The sequence below is a fragment of the Aulonocara sp. 'chitande type north' Nkhata Bay genome, linkage group LG3 (genome assembly GCF_057382095.1).
Source record: "Aulonocara sp. 'chitande type north' Nkhata Bay isolate Kocher_YH1m ecotype deep benthic linkage group LG3, A_spYH_male_GT1.1, whole genome shotgun sequence".
Taxonomy (NCBI): domain Eukaryota; kingdom Metazoa; phylum Chordata; class Actinopteri; order Cichliformes; family Cichlidae; genus Aulonocara; species Aulonocara sp. 'chitande type north' Nkhata Bay.
This window is the reverse complement of record NC_141346.1, coordinates 23,053,568-23,072,480: the sequence shown is the minus strand read 5'-3', so window position 1 is coordinate 23,072,480 and position 18,913 is coordinate 23,053,568. Positions and strand designations below refer to the sequence as shown.

Sequence of the window (18,913 nt, the reverse complement as noted above, 5' to 3'; positions counted from 1 at the left end):
TGGAGACTCGATGTATGTAAACTGTAAACTTTTATGTTCACCCCAAGTTGTTATTTCCCTTTAAGAGACAATTCACCTCAAACTGTCATGTATTTATGTCTACACTAAATTGGTGCTAGCAGAGGCCAACAGCATCACATGGCCTCTGCCAGTGGATCATGGCAGATGAGCGAAGAGCATGAATTGATTCTAAATATCACAATCACTATGAATTTGTAATGGGCTAAAATTGTTTCAGCAATTCCCTGCAAGATGTAGCTGTGCAGTCAGCCATGTCTCTAACAAGCATATTCTCTGAGTCTAAAACTATTAAGATTATGTTGGTGTCAGAGTACAGTGTATGTTGTAGGGGTGCAACGATACACAAAATTCACGGTTCGGTTCGGTTCGATACTTTGGTGTCACGGTTCGATATTTTTTCGATACAAAAAAAATGTTCATGCCTTTTTAATTTGTCATTTATTAAGATTATAAATATATATTTTAACTCAAAAGTACAGTTTTTAAATTTAACCCTAACCCTTGTGCGTGTTTTTTATTTTGACAGCGAATGCGCACCTGCGGACCACTTATGTGCACCCCTGGTTATATAGCTCGTCATATTGCAGCCACAGAAATTCTTTTGTCCATGAAACCATAAAGCTGCACTTTCTTTGTGCCTTATAGTCTGATTTGTCATAACTTTTCCGTTTTGTGGTAAGCTTTTCTTTGGCTGTCACTTCTTCACCCTGACCTGTCTTATTTGGCTCAGCAGAACTAAAATATATATCCTGCTGCTTTTACACGCGCACTCACATAAGCTCAGCGATGCTCTGCGCGATCAACCTCTCACATGTTTAAGCTTGCTGCGGGAGATTTCACTTGTCATGTTTGCATAGTAAGCTAACGATTAATAAGATGATGTCAGAGGAATTGGTGCACAAATTATCATCACTCACAGATCAGTGCTGTCGCTCTCTATACACAGTTCGCACGATTGCAAAGTGAAAGCAAATTCAAACGCGATTTCAATATGTCACATATTGACAGTGGCTCACCGATGCCAATGACATAATTACCCAGCTACATTTCTGAAAGAATGCAAAAGCATTGACATATATTTTTCCTTCCTACAATAGCCCGACGGGCAGGGAAGAGATAGATTTTGGTAGCCTGACTGAAAAAAATCGCTAGCCCCGGGACGTCGGGCTAGCGATATTGCGAGCCCTGTATCTGATTGAGGAATCACTCATCTTTGGAAAAGAGAGTTTATTACAGAGAAATGGCTCTTTCCAAAATAAAAGCTATACTATCCGCTTCTTCTGGGCTACATTCTCAGCAGCATATTAAACATATAAGGAGAATCATGTGCTAACAGCTGTCTAAATGACTCGGCTAAAGTTAGTAGCATGCTTGCTTGTTTTTGTCTGCTTCCACTTATCTTTGCGCTAGGATGATGTCGGCGTAAATGTGCAGTCATATTCGTTGTGTTCCCACTAGTGCTTTCAGGTTAATCTCGTTGAAATGACCTTAACGCCACAACACGGCAAATCTCCGTTAACGAGCTACCGCCGATCGCCCCGTGCATGGGGCTAGACGGCCAACACGTTAACGAGCTAACTGCGCTAACACACTAGTTCCCACCCATGTAATTGAGCATTGCATGGCACATCCAACATACTGTTTTACTTTAGTCCATGACTCGCTTACCTTCAGGGTCATACGTCACATGAAAACCAAAATAATTCCAAACGCCAGATCTGAATGAGGGTGGGGGAGGTCCATGTTGTAAGGAGAGCTTAACTTCTGTCTCGCTAGCTTGCCCTGCGCTCTTCCTTCTGACGATGCTGTCTGTGTGGAGCGCTCAGTTGATCTGCGCTCGACAGTGCAGCCTAGGCGGAGTAGTCGAACGCAGATTCACTGAGCGCTCCACACAGACAGCATCGTCAGAAGGAAAGTTGATAAAATAAATTACAAATGTTGTATTGTTCGATACATATGCGTACCGAACCGAAAGCACTGTATCGAACGGTTCAATATCGATACGAATATCGTTGCACCCCTAGTATGTTGATGTATAATACTGTATACCTATCCTATTCAAATAACTCTGCTGACAGAAACTGAAAAGCTGTTCTGTATCCTGCCAGTGTGACTTATTAAACATGGATCTTAATGAAGGCATGTTTCAAGCACAAATATAAATAATTATATGTTAATTATAATTATGTGTGCTTCAAGTATGACAAAAAACAACAACAATATTTATTTATGTATTAATTACCATTACAGACATCCTTTAAGAGAATGATGAAGATCAGAACACTGAAAGCTTTGAGCAGTGATTGAGGAAACAGTCCATTCTGCTGATGAGCCATCCTGCAGCTCTGAAAACGGACAGAAAACATTAACACAATAGAAACCACTGCTGACTGGACAATTCTGTTTTGTGTTTCAGTAACATAAGTTGTACAATTAGGACTAAATGAACTCCTGGGAGGAATTCTTGTCTGTCATCTAACTTGCATATCTACATAAATCATGCTTTTTTTTGTAGCAGCACTTCACAGAGTGTAGATCATCCTATCTATACTGCCTTATGCAATTACAGTACTGTCACCTATTGTAAAGTTACAGATACATCTGGTTTATAGATGCACTTTTCTGACCTACATGAAAGCTTCAGAACAACTCACACTTGGACTATATTCTTCAAACCAAGTTTGACTCCAACGGTTTTAACAGTTTTTTAGACAGAAGCTACATGTCCCATTAATAACAACATTAAATTTAGAAGACAACGCACCTGTTGACTGTGCTCTCTCTGCAACTCACTGAATTACTGTGAAAGAAAAACAAGTACAAACGATCAGTGATAGTTTCACTTTCACTGTCTTTGTGTAGGTGAACTTTGAGGCTGTTACTAAGTAACACATAAGTTTCATAAACACTGCGGCGGCAATAAAAAAAAAAACACTGTTAGTGAAGACTGTTTCTTTGTTATCTTATAAAGCTCATAAAGAGTTTGTAGTTATTTGGTGTATTTTTGCTGCAGGGAGCAGCTCCTCCTTGAATCACTACCTTATCGTGGTGGAGGGGTTTGTGTGTCCCAGGGATCCCAGGGGCTATGTTGTCTGGGGGCTTTTGCCCCCTGGTAGGGTCTCCCATGGCAAATTGGTCCTGGGTGAGGGACCAGACAAAGAGCGATTCAGAAGACCCTTATGAAAAGGATATCGAGGGAACAGTTTACCCTGCCCGGGATAGGGTTACCGGGGCCCCGCCCTGGAGCCAGGCCCGGGGAGGGTGCCCGAGGGCGAGCGTCTGGTGGCCGGGCCTTAGTCCATGGGGCCCGGCCGGGCACAGCCCGAAGAGGAGACATGGGCCCATCCTCCCGCAGGCCCACCACCCGCAGGAGGCGCCATAGGGGTTGGGTGCATTGTGTGCCGGGTGGCGGCCAGGAGCGGAGGCCCTGGCGGACTGACCCCCGGCTGCCAAGACTGGCAATAGGGACATGGAATGTCACCTCTCTGGTGGGGAAGGAGCCTGAGTTAGTGCGTGAGGTTGAGAGGTACCGGCTAGATATAGTCGGGCTCACCTCTACGCATGGCTTGGGCTCTGGAACCAGTCTCCTGGAGAGGGGCTGGACTCTGTCTCAGTCTGGAGTTGCCCCTGGTGAGAGGCGGCGGGCTGGGGTGGGTATTCTAATATCCCCTCGGCTTGCTGCCGGTACGTTGGGGTTTTTCCCGGTGGACGAGAGGGTTTGTTCCCTGCGCCTTAGGGTCGTGGAACGGGTCCTGACTGTCATCTGCGCTTATGCGCCGAGTGGCAGTTCAGAGTACCCAGCCTTCTTAGAGTCCCTGGGGGGGGGTGCTGGAAGGTGCTCCACCTGGAGACTCTGTTGTCCTGCTGGGAGACTTCAATGCTCACGTGGGTAACGACAGCGAGACCTGGAGGGGCGTGATTGGGAGGAACGGCCTCCCTGATCTGAACCCGAGCGGTGCTTTGTTATTGGACTTCTGTGCTAATCACAGTTTGGCCATAACGAACACCCTGTTCGAACATAAGAGTGTCCATAAGTGCACGTGGCACCAGGATGCTCTAGGCCGTAGGTCGATGATCGATTTTGTAATCGTATCACCAGACCTGCGACCATATGTTCTGGACACTCGGGTAAAGAGAGGGGCTGAGCTGTCAACTGATCACCACCTGGTGGTGAGTTGGATCAGGTGGCGGGGGAGGACGCTGGACAGACCTGGTGCACCTAAACGCGTAGTGAGGGTGTGCTGGGAACGTCTAGCAGAGGCCCCAGTCCGCGAGATCTTCAACGCACACCTCCGGCAGAGCTTCAACAGCATTCCGAGGGAGACTGGGGACATTGAGTCCGAATGGACCATGTTCAGCGTCTCCATTGCCGAAGCTGCTGCATTGAGCTGCGGCCGCAAGGTGGTTGGTGCCTGCCGTGGTGGTAATCCCCGAACCAAATGGTGGACACCAGAGGTGAAGGGAGCCACCAGGCTGAAGAAGGAGTCCTATCGGGCTTGGTTAGCCTGTGGGACTCCGGAGGCAGCCGACAGGTATCGACAGGCCAAGCGGAATGCGGCTCGGGCAGTGGCTGAAGCAAAAACTCGGGTGTGGGAGGAGTTCGGAGAGGCCATGGAAAAAGACTTTCGGACTGCCTCGAAGAGATTCTGGCAAACCGTCAGGCGTCTCAGGAGGGGAAAGCGGTGCTCTACCTGCACTGTGTATAGTGCTGGCGGAGCGCTGCTGACGTCGACTGAGAAAATTGTCAGGCGGTGGAAGGAATACTTCGAGGACCTCCTTAATCCCACTGACACGTCTTCCGAGGAGGAAGCAGAGTCTGGGGATGAGGGGAATGACCCGCCAATTTCCGGGGGCGAGGTCACTGAGGCAGTTAAACAACTCCTTGGTGGCAGAGCCCCTGGTGTTGATGAGGTCCGCCCCGAGTTCCTGAAGGCTCTGGACGTTGTAGGGCTGTCCTGGTTGACACGCCTCTGCAATGTTGCGTGGAGATCAGGGGCAGTACCTGTGGACTGGCAGACCGGGGTGGTGGTCCCCATCTTTAAGAAGGGGGACCGGAGGGTGTGTTCCAACTACAGGGGGATCACACTCCTCAGCCTCCCGGGGAAAGTCTATGCCAGGGTGCTGGAAAGGAGAGTTCGTCCGCTAGTCGACCCTCGGATACAGGAGGAACAATGCGGTTTTCGTCCTGGTCGCGGAACACTGGACCAGCTCTTTATCCTCTCAAGGATACTAGAGGGTGCATGGGAGTTTGCCCAACCAGTCTACATGTGTTTTGTGGACTTGGAGAAGGCATTCGACCGTGTCCCTCGGGGTGTCCTGTGGGAGGTGTTGCGGGAGTATGGGGTGTCTGGCCCATTGCTACGGGCCATTCGATCCCGATACAACCGTTGCAAGAGCTTGGTTCGCATTGCCGGCAATAAGTCGGACTCGTTCCTGGTGGGTGATGGGCTCCGCCAGGGCTGCCCTTTGTCTCCGGTTCTGTTCATAATTTTTATGGACAGGATTTCTAGGCGCAGCCAAGTGGCGGAGGGCTTTCGCTTTGGTGGCCTCAGAATCTCATCTCTGATTTTTGCGGATGATGTGGTTCTGTTGGCTTCATCGGGTGAGGGCCTCCAGCTCACACTGGAACGGTTCGCAGCCGAGTGTGAAGCAGCGGGAATGAGGATCAGCACCTCCAAATCTGAGGCCATGGTTCTCAGCCGGAAAAGGGTGGAGTGCCCACTCCGGGTCGGAGATGAGTTCCTGCCCCAAGTGGAGGAGTTCAAGTATCTCGGGGTCTTGTTCGCGAGTGATGGGAGAAGGGAGCCGGAGATCGACAGACGGATTGGGGCTGCAGCTGCAGTAATGCGGACGCTGCACCGGTCCGTCGTGGTGAAGAGGGAGCTGAGTGTAAAAGCGAAGCTCTCAATTTACCGGTCGATCTACGTCCCTACCCTCACCTATGGCCACGAGCTGTGGGTAGTGACCGAAAGAACGAGATCGCGGATACAAGCGGCGGCACAGCTGGGAGAAATCAGGACTGACGAGACAAGGAAAGCGGGACACATTCACATAAGACACAGACCTTCAAAGTAAAACAGGAAGTATCACACAGAGACGTGAACTTGACACGGTGGAGACAGCAACTAAGAAACACAGAGACATAAACCATAAGACAGAGGACTCTAAGAACCGAAAGACACAGAGGGAAACTCAAACATGCAGACACACTTACACAGAACAGAGGGGACTATTGTGTTGTACATTTCATTGTTTGTCTTTAACGCTACCTGTTCTAACCTGTCTTCCCAATGTTATGTTTCTGTAATGTATGTATGGTTGGAAGGGGTCCAATTTCGCTGCAGGCAACTGCAAGTGACAAACATAGGCTTCATCATCATCATCACAGAATGTGACAATGATTTGTTATTTAGCCTTTTTTTGAATATATATATTTTTCAAAAGGTTTAACCATGCAGTATCAATTCAAGTTAATCTCTCACAAAATCTAATTCAGCATAAAGAAAATAAAATGTTTACTAATCGTGAAATATCATATGAGCATAAAAGTCACAGACACACACACAGAGACGTATCCTCTCCCAAACACACACATACATCACATATTCAAAGCTTGGATATTTCAATTTCAAATGGATACATATTTCATGTGTTCAGTTTTTTTTATCTTTTGTTGGTGCCATTTTCAGTTTTTGTGCAGTTTGCATTATAAATGTGCTCATTGGTGAATCAGATGTTGATTTAATTTGTTCCACACACACATCCATACAAATCACTCTTGCGTGACCTGGTGGTCACATGGCTCCATAATATAAGTGGCAAAAAGACAAGAATTTTGCATTAGCCTACAATGGCAAAATGGTTGAATCTAATGGAAAAGATTAAAAATGGCAAAAATCATTACTTTTCTTCAAAGTGAAATGGTGACGTTACAGAATGAATGGTTTTATATTACAAGAGAGATTTTAAAAAATGTGGTTTCAATGAAAGTAAATTTTTGTGTGGAGAGGCACAACACAAAAAATAATGATGCGAACAAATCAATTTTGTTTCTTTTCTTTGACATGTCCAAGAATCTAATCACCCCCAATGTCCCATCCTCATCCTATTTATTAGATGGAAAATTAGTTTTTTTGTGAGTTTTTTCAATAAATAATTGATCATTCAAATGTTTAAACTGGCGTTTAAAGGCTTAAAATCCTGAAAATAATTTAATGTTTGATCATTTTAAAAAGTGTTCAATTTGATTAAGTGATTTATGAAAAAAGCAGATTTTGGCAGATTTTGCACGTGTAGAATTTGGTACACAGAGGTGTTGAAAAACTGCCAAAATACATCAGCAGAGTGTGGATGACATGTAAGAGTAAAAGACACTGGATTTAAAAAAAAATGCACTAAAAAGAAGATTTCCAGCAAAATCCATGTCACAAGCTATAACACAGCCAACATGATCACAATGTTTTTTTATTAAAAGGTCCTTAGGAGGGCATGTGGGTTTTAACAGTGGAGTCAATAACAGTCACACCCCTGTGGTTCACTCACAACAGTAAGATTCCTGACACTGTGCTAATGCCTGACTTTCACACTCCCACAACTGATCATGGATGATATGCCACCTTCAGTATAACTGGTTTTGTTTGTTTTTACCAGCATGAACCACAAGTCTTTGAGCTAGTGCTCCCTTTCCTTGAGCTGCCACTATATTTTCCTTTGAAAGTAGAAAAGTGAGCTCTCTAGCTTTGATTGACAGAGCGCAGAACAAACCTGATGACTCTAAATCTTAAAATCAACCAAACACCTCCAGACTTTCAGGATTTTTTCTGAGGAGGAAGCTGACTCTGCCCTCAAACAGCTGAAAAGTCGTGTTAACTGATGATTGTCACAGTTCAACACAGACAGGTGCAAACTCAGTTTAATCTCAGTAAATCCAGAAAATGTGCTTCATCTTCAGTTGTTTCAGACAGCTGAGCTCCAGAGTTTGTATCAAACAGTCATTTTCAAAGAAGAAACCGAAACAATTCATGTGAGTTGACTCCACCCACTCAGCAGCAGTCTGTGGGTACGTGGTTGTCATGACAGTAAGAAAATCTGAGAAACCTGCTGCTGCAGTCAGCTCTGTGTTTTATCTCTATTTGGCAAATACGTTAAAGAAAAGCATAAAGACTCAGCCAAGGCTGGAGGTGACCCAGCAAACACTCACCAGGAACACAGATCAGCTTAGACTATGATCTTTTAGTTTAAAATTAACTTGCTCAGTATCAGTGTAACTTAAGCACATGACTAAAACTGAAAACTCAGAGTTTCTTTTAAGTCACCTTGATGAGACAAAGTCCTGCTTTGAGTGCAGGTCTCTGCACAACTCCAAGAACAGTTCTTTATAAACATAAATACAGCTTTTCTCACACTTTGCTGCTACATTTGGAGCTTTTTGGGAGCTTTTAACAACTGACAGATATTTGTCATCTCGTATGTGCTCACAGTTTGACAAAGAAACAACAGTCTGACTTTATTCAGAGTTTATTCAGGAAGATGTAGAAGTAGGTTCTTTTTTGTTTGTTCTCTGACTAAAAACTAAAGAAAAACAAAACAAACAAAAAAGAAATCAAATAAACAAATGAAGGCAAAGACTTACCACAGAAAAAGACCCAGACTCCGACACTGATCCAAACTGTCAAAGTGAAACGACTTGCTGGAGCCGAGCAGGAAACAAAAACTGAGGCAATGATTAACGAGTCACTGCAAACCAGACACTCCGGTCAGATCAGTTTCTAACGTTCATTGCCTTACATTCCTCACACTTGGTATTTATCAGCTAAACACTGAGCATGATGAACACACGGACGGTTGACCTTGATTGCAAATTGCATCAGATCACATGTAAACCAAAGAGGAGTTCAAAATGGTTTCAGGAGTTTCTTATTACCTTCAACAAAGAGCTCATGTTTTTGGTAGCATTTACATTTCATTCTGTCTGTAAACACAACAACTCTAAAAGTTTTGAATGTATTCTGATAAAACTCTGTAGGCTGTAGAGCAGGATCATGTTATAACAATCCATTAAAATCTAGCTTACATCTACCGAGGTCTTCAAGGTCAACTTTATAACTCGTTAGTGGAAAATTGACAAAAAGCCTTAAAAGTTTGACCTCTGACCTCTCCCTAAGTTCAACAGGTCAACCTGAAAGTCAGAGTAATGATATTGATAATGCTATATAAAGCCGATTATTTAAAACTATGTCATTGTTGGTACTGACAGCATGTAGGGAATAACACATGAGGATTGTGAATATCAGGTTACTTTGGGCCTCTGACCTCACAGACCGCCTTTCTCAGTCTGTGTCAGTGTACCTTCCCCCTGGATTCCCTCCCCAAATTCCCTGCCTTAGTGTGTGTCACTACCCGATCCGTACCGGAAACCCGATCGGTACCCCGCAAGCGCAAATGTTACGTCACTTCCTCTCTTTGCCAACATTACGACATTCAATATATTTGAATGATACGGTTAGCGCCCAGTTAGCTCCTAGCATTTCTCAGCAGCTCTGCCTCCTTTTCGACTACCGTGACATTTAAACTATGGATAATCCGTATACAAACAAATTCATGCTTTTCTCCTCAACAGAGAGCGTTCCCCGATTGAACAACAGCACCGTAAAATAATAAGAATGGTGCCTAATTACAGAGTTAATAACACAGACTTTGTAATATCTCACGTGAAGATTCATCAGCCAGATGAAGTGTTTACTGACAATTGACAGTGATAGTGGACATCATCATCACTATTCCAATCATTCTTCTCCACACAGACAAGCATAAACACACTCAACTATCACTAAATCAAATTTAACACACGTTTGTAATGACGCTAATTCAGTTTACAATAGGGTTCATTCGCTCGGTCAGCAGGTGGCAGTATCCTCGTACACTGGGGAGTAAACTGCCATTAAACGAACAGAAGAAGAAGACAACCCCTGCACATGCGCGGTAAGGATCGGGTAGCGACAGTACGGTCCGACTTTGCACATGCGCAGTAAGGATCGGGGAGTCCTGATCCGTAACTATTTATCTTTTTATTTTTCGTTTTTGTCTACATTATATCGAAATGCTTCATTATTGGAAACATTTTAAGAGATACTTATTATTCTTAACATCTTCACAGATACTCTGACCCGTAACTATCGTAAAACGCTTCGACCGGAAGTAGACACCTTTCGCGCATGCGGGGTACCGGTCGGGTTTCTGGTACGGGTAGTGACAACTTGTTCTTGTTCATTGTGTTTTGCCTTCATTCAGAGATCAAAGCCACGGAGCTTTTCACTGTATACCCTCCTTTGAACCTCGTCCCTGAATCATAGTCACATTACATCAAAGTGTAAATACCCACAATGTGTAATTTCTGTTTCGCTTTATTTACATAATCCTTTCATTTTGTCCTTGTATATAGTATTAGTATTATTATTATTATTATTAGTATTCTAGTGTTGTATTTCCCCACTTGTTGTATTTAGTCCTTGCCTCACTCGAACAAGCATTGTACTGAGATCTCACTTTCACTATTAAATCACTGTCACGGATTACGTTGAGTCTGTGTTGTGTCTGCTCCACGAGCCCAGCCTCTGTCTGAAGGCTTGCACCTTAACAGCCATATCATAACTGCTTTAAATTATACAGAATAGATATCAAAGCCTTAAACAGGCTGACTTCTGCTAAATAGGTCAAAAAAGGCATAAATAATACAAAAACATAAGATCTTTATAAAATATGATATAAAAACTATAGATCAACTTACCTGTAAATAAATCATATAAAGAATTACAGCAATATGATGCAACAAACACAGCAGTACTACTAATCCAAAATACTCAAAGCTTCATAGAACTGAAACAAACATTTATTTTTAGCTCCATTCTGCTGCTGATACATACTTTAGGTTTCTGAATATTAAACTTGTTGCTGCCTTTCATAGTGTGTAACTTGAAGGCCCTGAGTACTTTCTCCCACACTGAAAACACTGGGATGATAAAATTATTTGAACATTACCTAATAAGACTGATTCAGGACAGACAATTAGTTATTTTAAACTTTTCTAGCAGTCCTTCACAAACAGGGAACAGTCTGTCTATTCTCTCCATCTGTCAGCTGCTGCTGGCTCTTCCTCCTCCTCTTCCTCACACGCTGCTGAGTTTGTCCTGGTGGATCATCAGGGGTGCAAAGCCTCACAGATGATGTGCAGCAGTGGGTCCCTCAGTCTGTCCTCACTCTGGACACTTGCAGTTGTCACACATGGAAATCAAATGTGTGATAAGCTGCAGGATTCAAACACAAGTGTAACTTATAAACACATGTTCATACTTTTATTCCACAATCAGAGAGAAAGAAAAAGAGAGAGAGTGCAGGACAGACAGACAGGTGACAGTCTCAGGTGTATACACTGCTACAAACAGGAGGATTTAGTGTTTGTGTTATTACGAGTGCTAAACAAGAAGAGTTCCCAGATGGTACAGTGGCCACAAGTTCAACTTCTATAATTAAAGCACCTTTCTTGTAATTTAACAAGTGAACCGCCAGCTCGACAAAACAAATGTTAAAGTTTGTTCGGCTCGACGCCACCGAACAGAGGCAGCAAAATAACAGAGATCAAATTAACAGTGCAGTGAATCCTGCTTGTGCCATGATATTTGGGGCTGAAAACCAGGCAGCACTCAAAGCCTATAGTCATTTTAGCTTGTTCTGTTTGTGGATATATAACTAACTTTAATTATCCATAAAAAAGTTACAATCTCTGTAAGATTATAGGTCTACAAATATGGCCTCCGAAGGATGCAACCTATGAATTGAGACGCAGCTATTTGTGTTCTAGAGAAAATGTTGGCTCACTTTGCAGTTGAACCAGTTGAACATGTTTGCCAAGTCCTTAAATCATTTGCTAGATTTGTCTTATCTACCTGTCAGATTATCAAAATCTAATCTGTGCCACGTTGTGTACAGCAGTGCTCCACACCTGTTTTCTGGCGTAAAATGTCTTCAGGTACACACTTCAGGAGTATGCAATGTTTTCTGAACCCAATAAGTTGAGTATCACAAACATTGCTTTAATGCTGAATAAGAAAACATTAGGCAGCACGGTGGCACGGTGGTTAGCACTGTTGCCGCACAGCAAGAAGGTCCTGAGTTCAATTCCACCATCAGGCCGGGGTCTTTCTGTGTGGAGTTTGCATGTTCTCCCTGTGTTTGCGTGGGTTCTCTCCGGGTACTCCGGCTTCCTCCCACCGTCCAAAGACATGCAGCTTGTGGGGATAGGTTAATTGGATAATCCAAATTGCCACTAGGTGTGAATGTGCGAGTGAATGAGAGTGCGAATGGTTGTTTGTCCCTGTGTGTTGGCCCTGCGACAGACTGGCGACCTGTCCAGGGTGTACCCTGCCTCTCGCCCTATGACAGCTGGGATAGGCTCCAGTGCCCCCCCGGGACCCTGAAAAGGATAAGCGGAAGCAAATGGATGGATGGAAGAAATCATTAATGTTTAAATAAATAATAAAGATAAATCTCACTATAGTTTTCATGTCACTTAACAGTTTAACAACATTTACAAGTCTATTATATATGTGCATGTGTTTGAGTTATTTTTTCTCTTTATTTTTTGTTATTAGCTACTTCTATAATGGATGACATATAAATAGGAGGATGATCCTCTTCCCAGGCAGCTAATCACCACAGTTATAAAATTCTGCAGTCAGGCACTAGTGAACTGCTTTATTAAACTCTGTCCTCATATAACCTGAAAACATGACAATGTTTACTGGTCAGAAGTAAAGACTGGTGCCTGACCAGGCACAGCCTGAAAAAGGGATATGGGCCCACCGCCATGTAGGCCCAGAGGTCAGGAAGTGGTTAGGTGCAATGTGTGCTGGACAGCGAGTGACTGGGAGATTGAATTTCACCTTTCTGGCTGTAAAGGAGACTAAGCAAGTGCGTGAAGCCAACACAGTTGATTTAAAAAGCTATAATTGTCTGTTTTTTAGTTTTTTTATTTATTTTTTAATATATATATATATATATATATATATATATACTCAGTGTTGAGAAGGCTACTTGTAAACGACCACGGCAGACCCAGTGGCATTTTGATGCTTTTATTAATCCCTACACGGTTGCTGTACATTCGCACTCAGAGCTGCAGCTCTCCCGCTTCCAGCTCAACATAACACCAACAACCCAACCACAGGACCCAGTACAATATTTAATTCGGCGGGGCGTGATTGCGGATGCCGTGCAGGTGCGTCCGCCTCCTCTGCACGGCACCGCAGGCCACGCCCCGCCACACTACTTTTAAAATGTATTCCACTACAGATTACAGGATACAGAAAATGTATTTTGTAACGTATTCGGAATACTTTGGATTGCTTAATATATTATCATGCTTTGTACAACTACATGAATGTACTATTGCTGTGTGAATTATTAATATTACTGAAGGCTACTCGTCATACCAATACCAACTAGATTTTTAAATCTTAATATAAAATGTGGACATTAGGTAAGGCTGCATTTTTTTGCAGCGATCTCGTATATATTCTGCGCTTATATAAAACAGGTCTGCGGCTCCGAACCGTAAAGGGACCTCTGGCTAATACGTTGGGTTCATGTTGGGATTGTAACCGAAAACTTTGCTAGCAAGAGACAGAGAGAGGCGTTGAAAGTCTGCTCCAACGGAACTTATTGTATCGGAGGAAAATACGAACACAGTGTACAGTCAAGTATTAGTAGTTTACTTGACTTGGCAGTTCATTCTCCCTGCAGCACAGACTACACTGCCCATGAGGCTACATTCTTTAGGGCTATGCGTGTAACACTCTACATATTGCCTTCATATTAAATTTTTTATTCTTTTTTAAATTATTCTCATCATCATGCGGGCCGCAGTAGAGGTGACATGGGTCCAAAGGCATGGAATTACCAAAAATAGAGAGGGCATAGCCTAACATATGAAACATATAATCTGGTCTTTAGGATGGGGTAAAATTAGATATCATGTTATTAGTTGACAAAAATAGGGTTCAAATCCAGAAAAAATGTGTGAAAATCTAAGTACAACCCATTTGATAACTTAAAGGAGGACTTTTATCAGCAATAGATTGCTAAAAAAATCATACAGAAAATTATTAGTTCAAATTACTTTCATGTCTTTCATGTTGTTGCGGAACAATTTGGCTCAGTCTTCTGTACTATATCGCCTCAGTTCATTGAAGTTTGTGGTAATTTGTGCACAGGTCTTGCAATGTCCCGTTTCTGAATTTCCATCAGGATGAGGTTTGGACTTTGACTGGACAATGGCAACTCCATCTCTTTTTTAGTCATTCTGGTGTAGATTTTCAGGTGTGCTTGGGTTAAATGTCCTGTTGCATTACTTTGAATTTGTTGAACAGAAGGCCATATATTTACCTCTAGAAAACTTTGGTATGAGGAGTTTATAACTTGAAGATGCCCAGGTCATGTGGCTGCAAAACAAGTCTAAATCATCACCATTCTTAAAAGCTAGTATGAGATGTTTTTGCTGTTATGCTGTGTTTGGTTGGCACTGGGCATGTAATAACCTATTCACTTTGGTCTTTGTTGTCCAAAGGACATTGTTCCAGTAGTGTTTAGAGCAAAAGAGCAAAGGGGGAAAAAAAACTATCAAAACAGTGTCACATTTGGTAATATAGATACATTTTTTTCAAATAAGCAGGTCAGGGCACTCCTAAAAATGAAAATTTAGTGTGTCCATGTTTAGTCAAATTTTATAGCTTGTTGAATTAATTAGGTCCCTATCTAAGAGTTCATAGCCATTACTCTAACCACGCTTTCCCAGTAGCTGCTTGAGTTTGGAGAAGAGAGGAATAAGTGCATAATTGATAAAATTATGAAAAAAATAAAAGAAAAAAGAAAAAGAAGGAATTATGAAAAATAAATACATTTCACATTAACAATATTGCACACAAAAATGAGCATGCCGCAGACTGAATGAGAAACAAAGCAAGGAATTGTTAATTAATTTTGTTGATGCAGTGTTTTCCTTATTACTCCAAAAACAGCACTATATAACAGGTAACAACTGCTTACATGAGTAGTTACCACATGTCTATTCAATAGAGTGCCACACCGTGTGTGCAATTTTTTAACGAAAAGAGTGAGTTAGTGCCATCTAGTGGTAGGATTGAGATAAAGCGCCATCTGGCTCCATCTGACAGAGGGAGGTCAAGCATCATCCCTGGTGGACACAGGTAGAAGTGAAAAATAGAATGAAAATGAAATAAAATAAGAACCATTAATAAAAAACAAATAAATAACTTAAAATTAAAATAATAATTAATAACTCTTTTTTTAGAAAGAGAAAAGAAAAACTGATTAACAAAGACCAGAGTAATTACAAAACATACAGTAAAAGAGACAATTGAAAAATTTTAAGTACTATAAGAAAGGAATTGACAATAATAATATTGAATTACAAATGAAGCTGAAATAAATAACAACAAAATAAAAGCAGGAAATGAATACATAAGAAACAACATCAATAAGGTCTAATTATATAGAACAAATTTAATAGAACAATGAAACAGAAAAGGAAATTAAATAACAACTAAGATTTCTCAAAGAAGAACCAGGACCTCCCAGAAATATAAGACAGCTCAAGAGCTTTGTGAAGAACAAGATGTTGGAAGGAGAAAAGAGACGAAGATACACACATAATTGGAAAGACACCTCAATGAAATATGGAAAATGTGGGGAAACAGAGGATTGATTTCCACCTATCAACAAAGCACAACTCCCAAATAATGATGCAATAAAAGCCCTAAATGAGAAATGAGCCCAAAAGAGGAACACAATAAGGCATGTTTGGCATGGGAATGAGGAAGAAAAACTTGGGGCTCAAGGAAAGCTGACATGAGTAAACCAAGAGGTCTTTGGATGACAATAACAACAATGTGTCGTACTATGGTTAAAGGTAAAAGACATAATTATTCAACACAAAGCCAGAGTTTCAAGGTAACGAAGATCAGACCGTCAGCTACAGAGGCCACACCTATGGTTTGTGAGTCTGCACAGTGTCCCCACATGGGCTCCATGAGCATGTGTTTGCTCAACCCGTTCTCACTCCCAAAGCGTAACATTTTACGCTAGGTGACAAATCGTCACCATATTACGTTTTCGGCTACCCACCACGTTCCTAAATGACGACCTCGGAAAAAGAGGAAATATGAGAACCGTCTGGACTGAACCTACACATGTTCGCTCTTTTTCTTCAAATCGCTTAGAAACACGCTATTTAACATCATTAAAGTCCTGGTTAAGGTCAGGAATAAGGTTATGGTCAGGGCTAGGGATAAGGTTAGGTTTAGGGCTGGAATACAGGGCTGGAACGTCTACTACCGCGGGAGCGTCATTGCACTGGATTCCAGCCATAACCCGCCGCGTACCATAAGAACGCCGAAGGTCTCCTTTCGCGTTCCTCAGGAACGCCGCGGGACGTGACAAAACGTCGACATGTTACGCCTCGGGAGTGAGAACGCTCTGGTTTGCTAGGTTGGAGCTTGAAATCTTAAAATAAATAAATAAATAAAATCAATTACCGTATTTCCCGGACTACAAAGTGCACTTGAATATTAGCCGCACAAGCTAAAATCAGGGGAAAATCCTGTTTTGTACATACATTAGCCGCACCTGACTAAAAGCCGCAGGTGTTTCAATGTTGACTTTTCATATGTAAGAGAATATGCACAAAGGGAATTGTCAGGAAAGAGATGGCTGTTTGGAGATACACCTCTTTTATTAATATTTTGAAAAACAAGTTATGGGTACATATTTGCATAACTTTTTAGGTATATGTACAAGTAGCGGTAATTACAAGTACAAAACATGTACTGTGCTTCATAAATGAGTAACAAATGTAGTACATAACAATAACCTACAGCACACCAGAAAAATAGATTCAGCCTACCTTTTAGGCTCAGGTGCAGTGACACGGCTTTAACAAGAAGAAAAGTCAGTCATTCACCATCTTTCTCTTCTTCCTGCGCACTAAAACCACCAAAGTCCTCTTCTCCAGTGTCGGAAACAAACAGGCTCAGGATGGCTTCATCATCCACTCTCAGCTTCTTTCCTTCGTTGTCACTTTCAAAACCAAAGAAATCCTCGTTGTCGGTGTCAGAGTCGAAGAGCCTCAGAAGGGCCGTGGCGGTGTCCTCCTCTCCATCATGCAGCAGTCCAGCCCTTCAAATCCGTTGGTGATCGTGGATGTTTTCACACTTTTCCACACTGTCAGATTCCACCGGTGGAGTTGAGCATAACTTGCTTTTCGCAAGTTTATCGCCGCTCGTCATCCACGCCTCCCGCTGAACGCTTAGCGCTACTTTGAAGTTTGTTTTTCGCGCTACTTGTACAGCACTATGTTGCCTGGCGGATGGACACGTGACCAACATACCACTCTTGAACCCCGATACTGTGTGTCTGATCACATGCCCTTCCACCAGGCAATGTAGTGCCATACAACAGCGTAACAAACAAAACAAATCGTCTTACGATATGACAAAAATCAGGGACAATCCATAGAAAAGCCGCATCTGACTAAAAGCCGCAGGGTTCAAAGCTTGTGCAAAAAGTAGCGGCTTATAGCCCGACAATTACGGTAATTACTGTATTTCAACCAAAACTAAAAAAAATAAAAAGTATTTGAATGAGCATTAAACAATCATGGATAGGATTGCCAAATGATTAATTGCGCTATCTTAGCATTATGCAGTTCTATTATTCCATCTCAGTGTACTTGAGTTGGAACACCTTAATTAACTGAGGAATTAACTTATTTACTGCAGCTGAGTCCAATTTGATTTGATTGAGTTCATCCAACCGATGCAAAAGTTAATTTATACAGCTCTTTTATGGAGTTTTGAGAACCCTTCCCAGACATCTTAACGCCCACTCATATCCTGGGCAATCTGACCTCAGGAAATCTATTCCCTCTTTTGGTAATTGCACGCTGGTGGAAACCCAAACAAAATACACAATAAGAGGCTCTCATTCCTGTGTTTCAATCTTGCAGCCCATGTCACCTCTACTTGTTGCCCGCACAATGATGTGAAAAAATATTTTTAAAAAGTATTATTGAAAAAATTATTTAATATGAAGGCAAGAGGCAAAGTTTTACAGGGATACCATGTATGAAGCATGTAAATATAATAATAACCACTGCAGCCAAAAAGAGTGCCTGACGAGTCCAGTTGTAAGTAAGCTATTAAGACTCAACTGTTAGTGTTTGTGTTTTCCTCTGAAACAACAAGTTCTGTTGGAGCAGCCTTTCAACGCCTCTCTCTGTCTCTCGCTAGCAAAGTTGACCCAGACAACAAAGTAAAGGTAGTTTTTGGTTACGAGCCCGACACAGAACCCAACGTATTAGCCAGAGGTCCCTTTACTACGGTTTGGAGCCACGGCCCTGTTTTCTATACGAAATCGCTGCAAAGCATGCAGCCTTACCTAATGTCCACCCTACTGTTACTCATTTTATATTAAGATTTAAAAATCTAGTTGGTATTGGTATGGCGAGTAACCTTCAGTAATAGTAATAAAATCACACAGCAATGGTACATTCATGTAGTTGTAAAAAGCATGATAATATATTAAGTAATCCAAAGTATTCCGAATACATTACTCTCATTGAGTAACGTAACGGAATACGTTACAGAATAGATTTTTGGGCATGCATTCTGTAATCTGTAGTGGAATACATTTTAAAAGTAACCTTCCCAAACCTCACATTACGACAAAACAAACTGCACAGGAACAGGAAACCTGCCCTCCCCCAGTGATATTCTTCAGTTGTATTTTAGTCTGTTACTCAGTCAGTCAGCAGTAAGACAAC

At 42.2% G+C, this 18,913-nt stretch overlaps 1 protein-coding gene across 1 annotated transcript in view; it reads right to left on the bottom strand.

Moving 5' to 3' along the window:
- Positions 1-8,723, bottom strand: part of LOC147334624 (uncharacterized) — an 83,626-nt gene extending 74,903 nt beyond the window's left edge. The window contains exons 1-3 of the mRNA XM_086285971.1: positions 8,654-8,723; positions 2,786-2,821; positions 2,264-2,366 (exon numbers count right to left, since the gene is read on the bottom strand). Coding sequence (XP_086142097.1) covers positions 2,264-2,357 — 94 coding nt within the window. The 5' untranslated portion in view covers positions 2,358-2,366; positions 2,786-2,821; positions 8,654-8,723. The remainder of the gene's footprint in view (positions 1-2,263; positions 2,367-2,785; positions 2,822-8,653) is intronic.
- Positions 8,724-18,913: the final 10,190 nt, after the last annotated feature.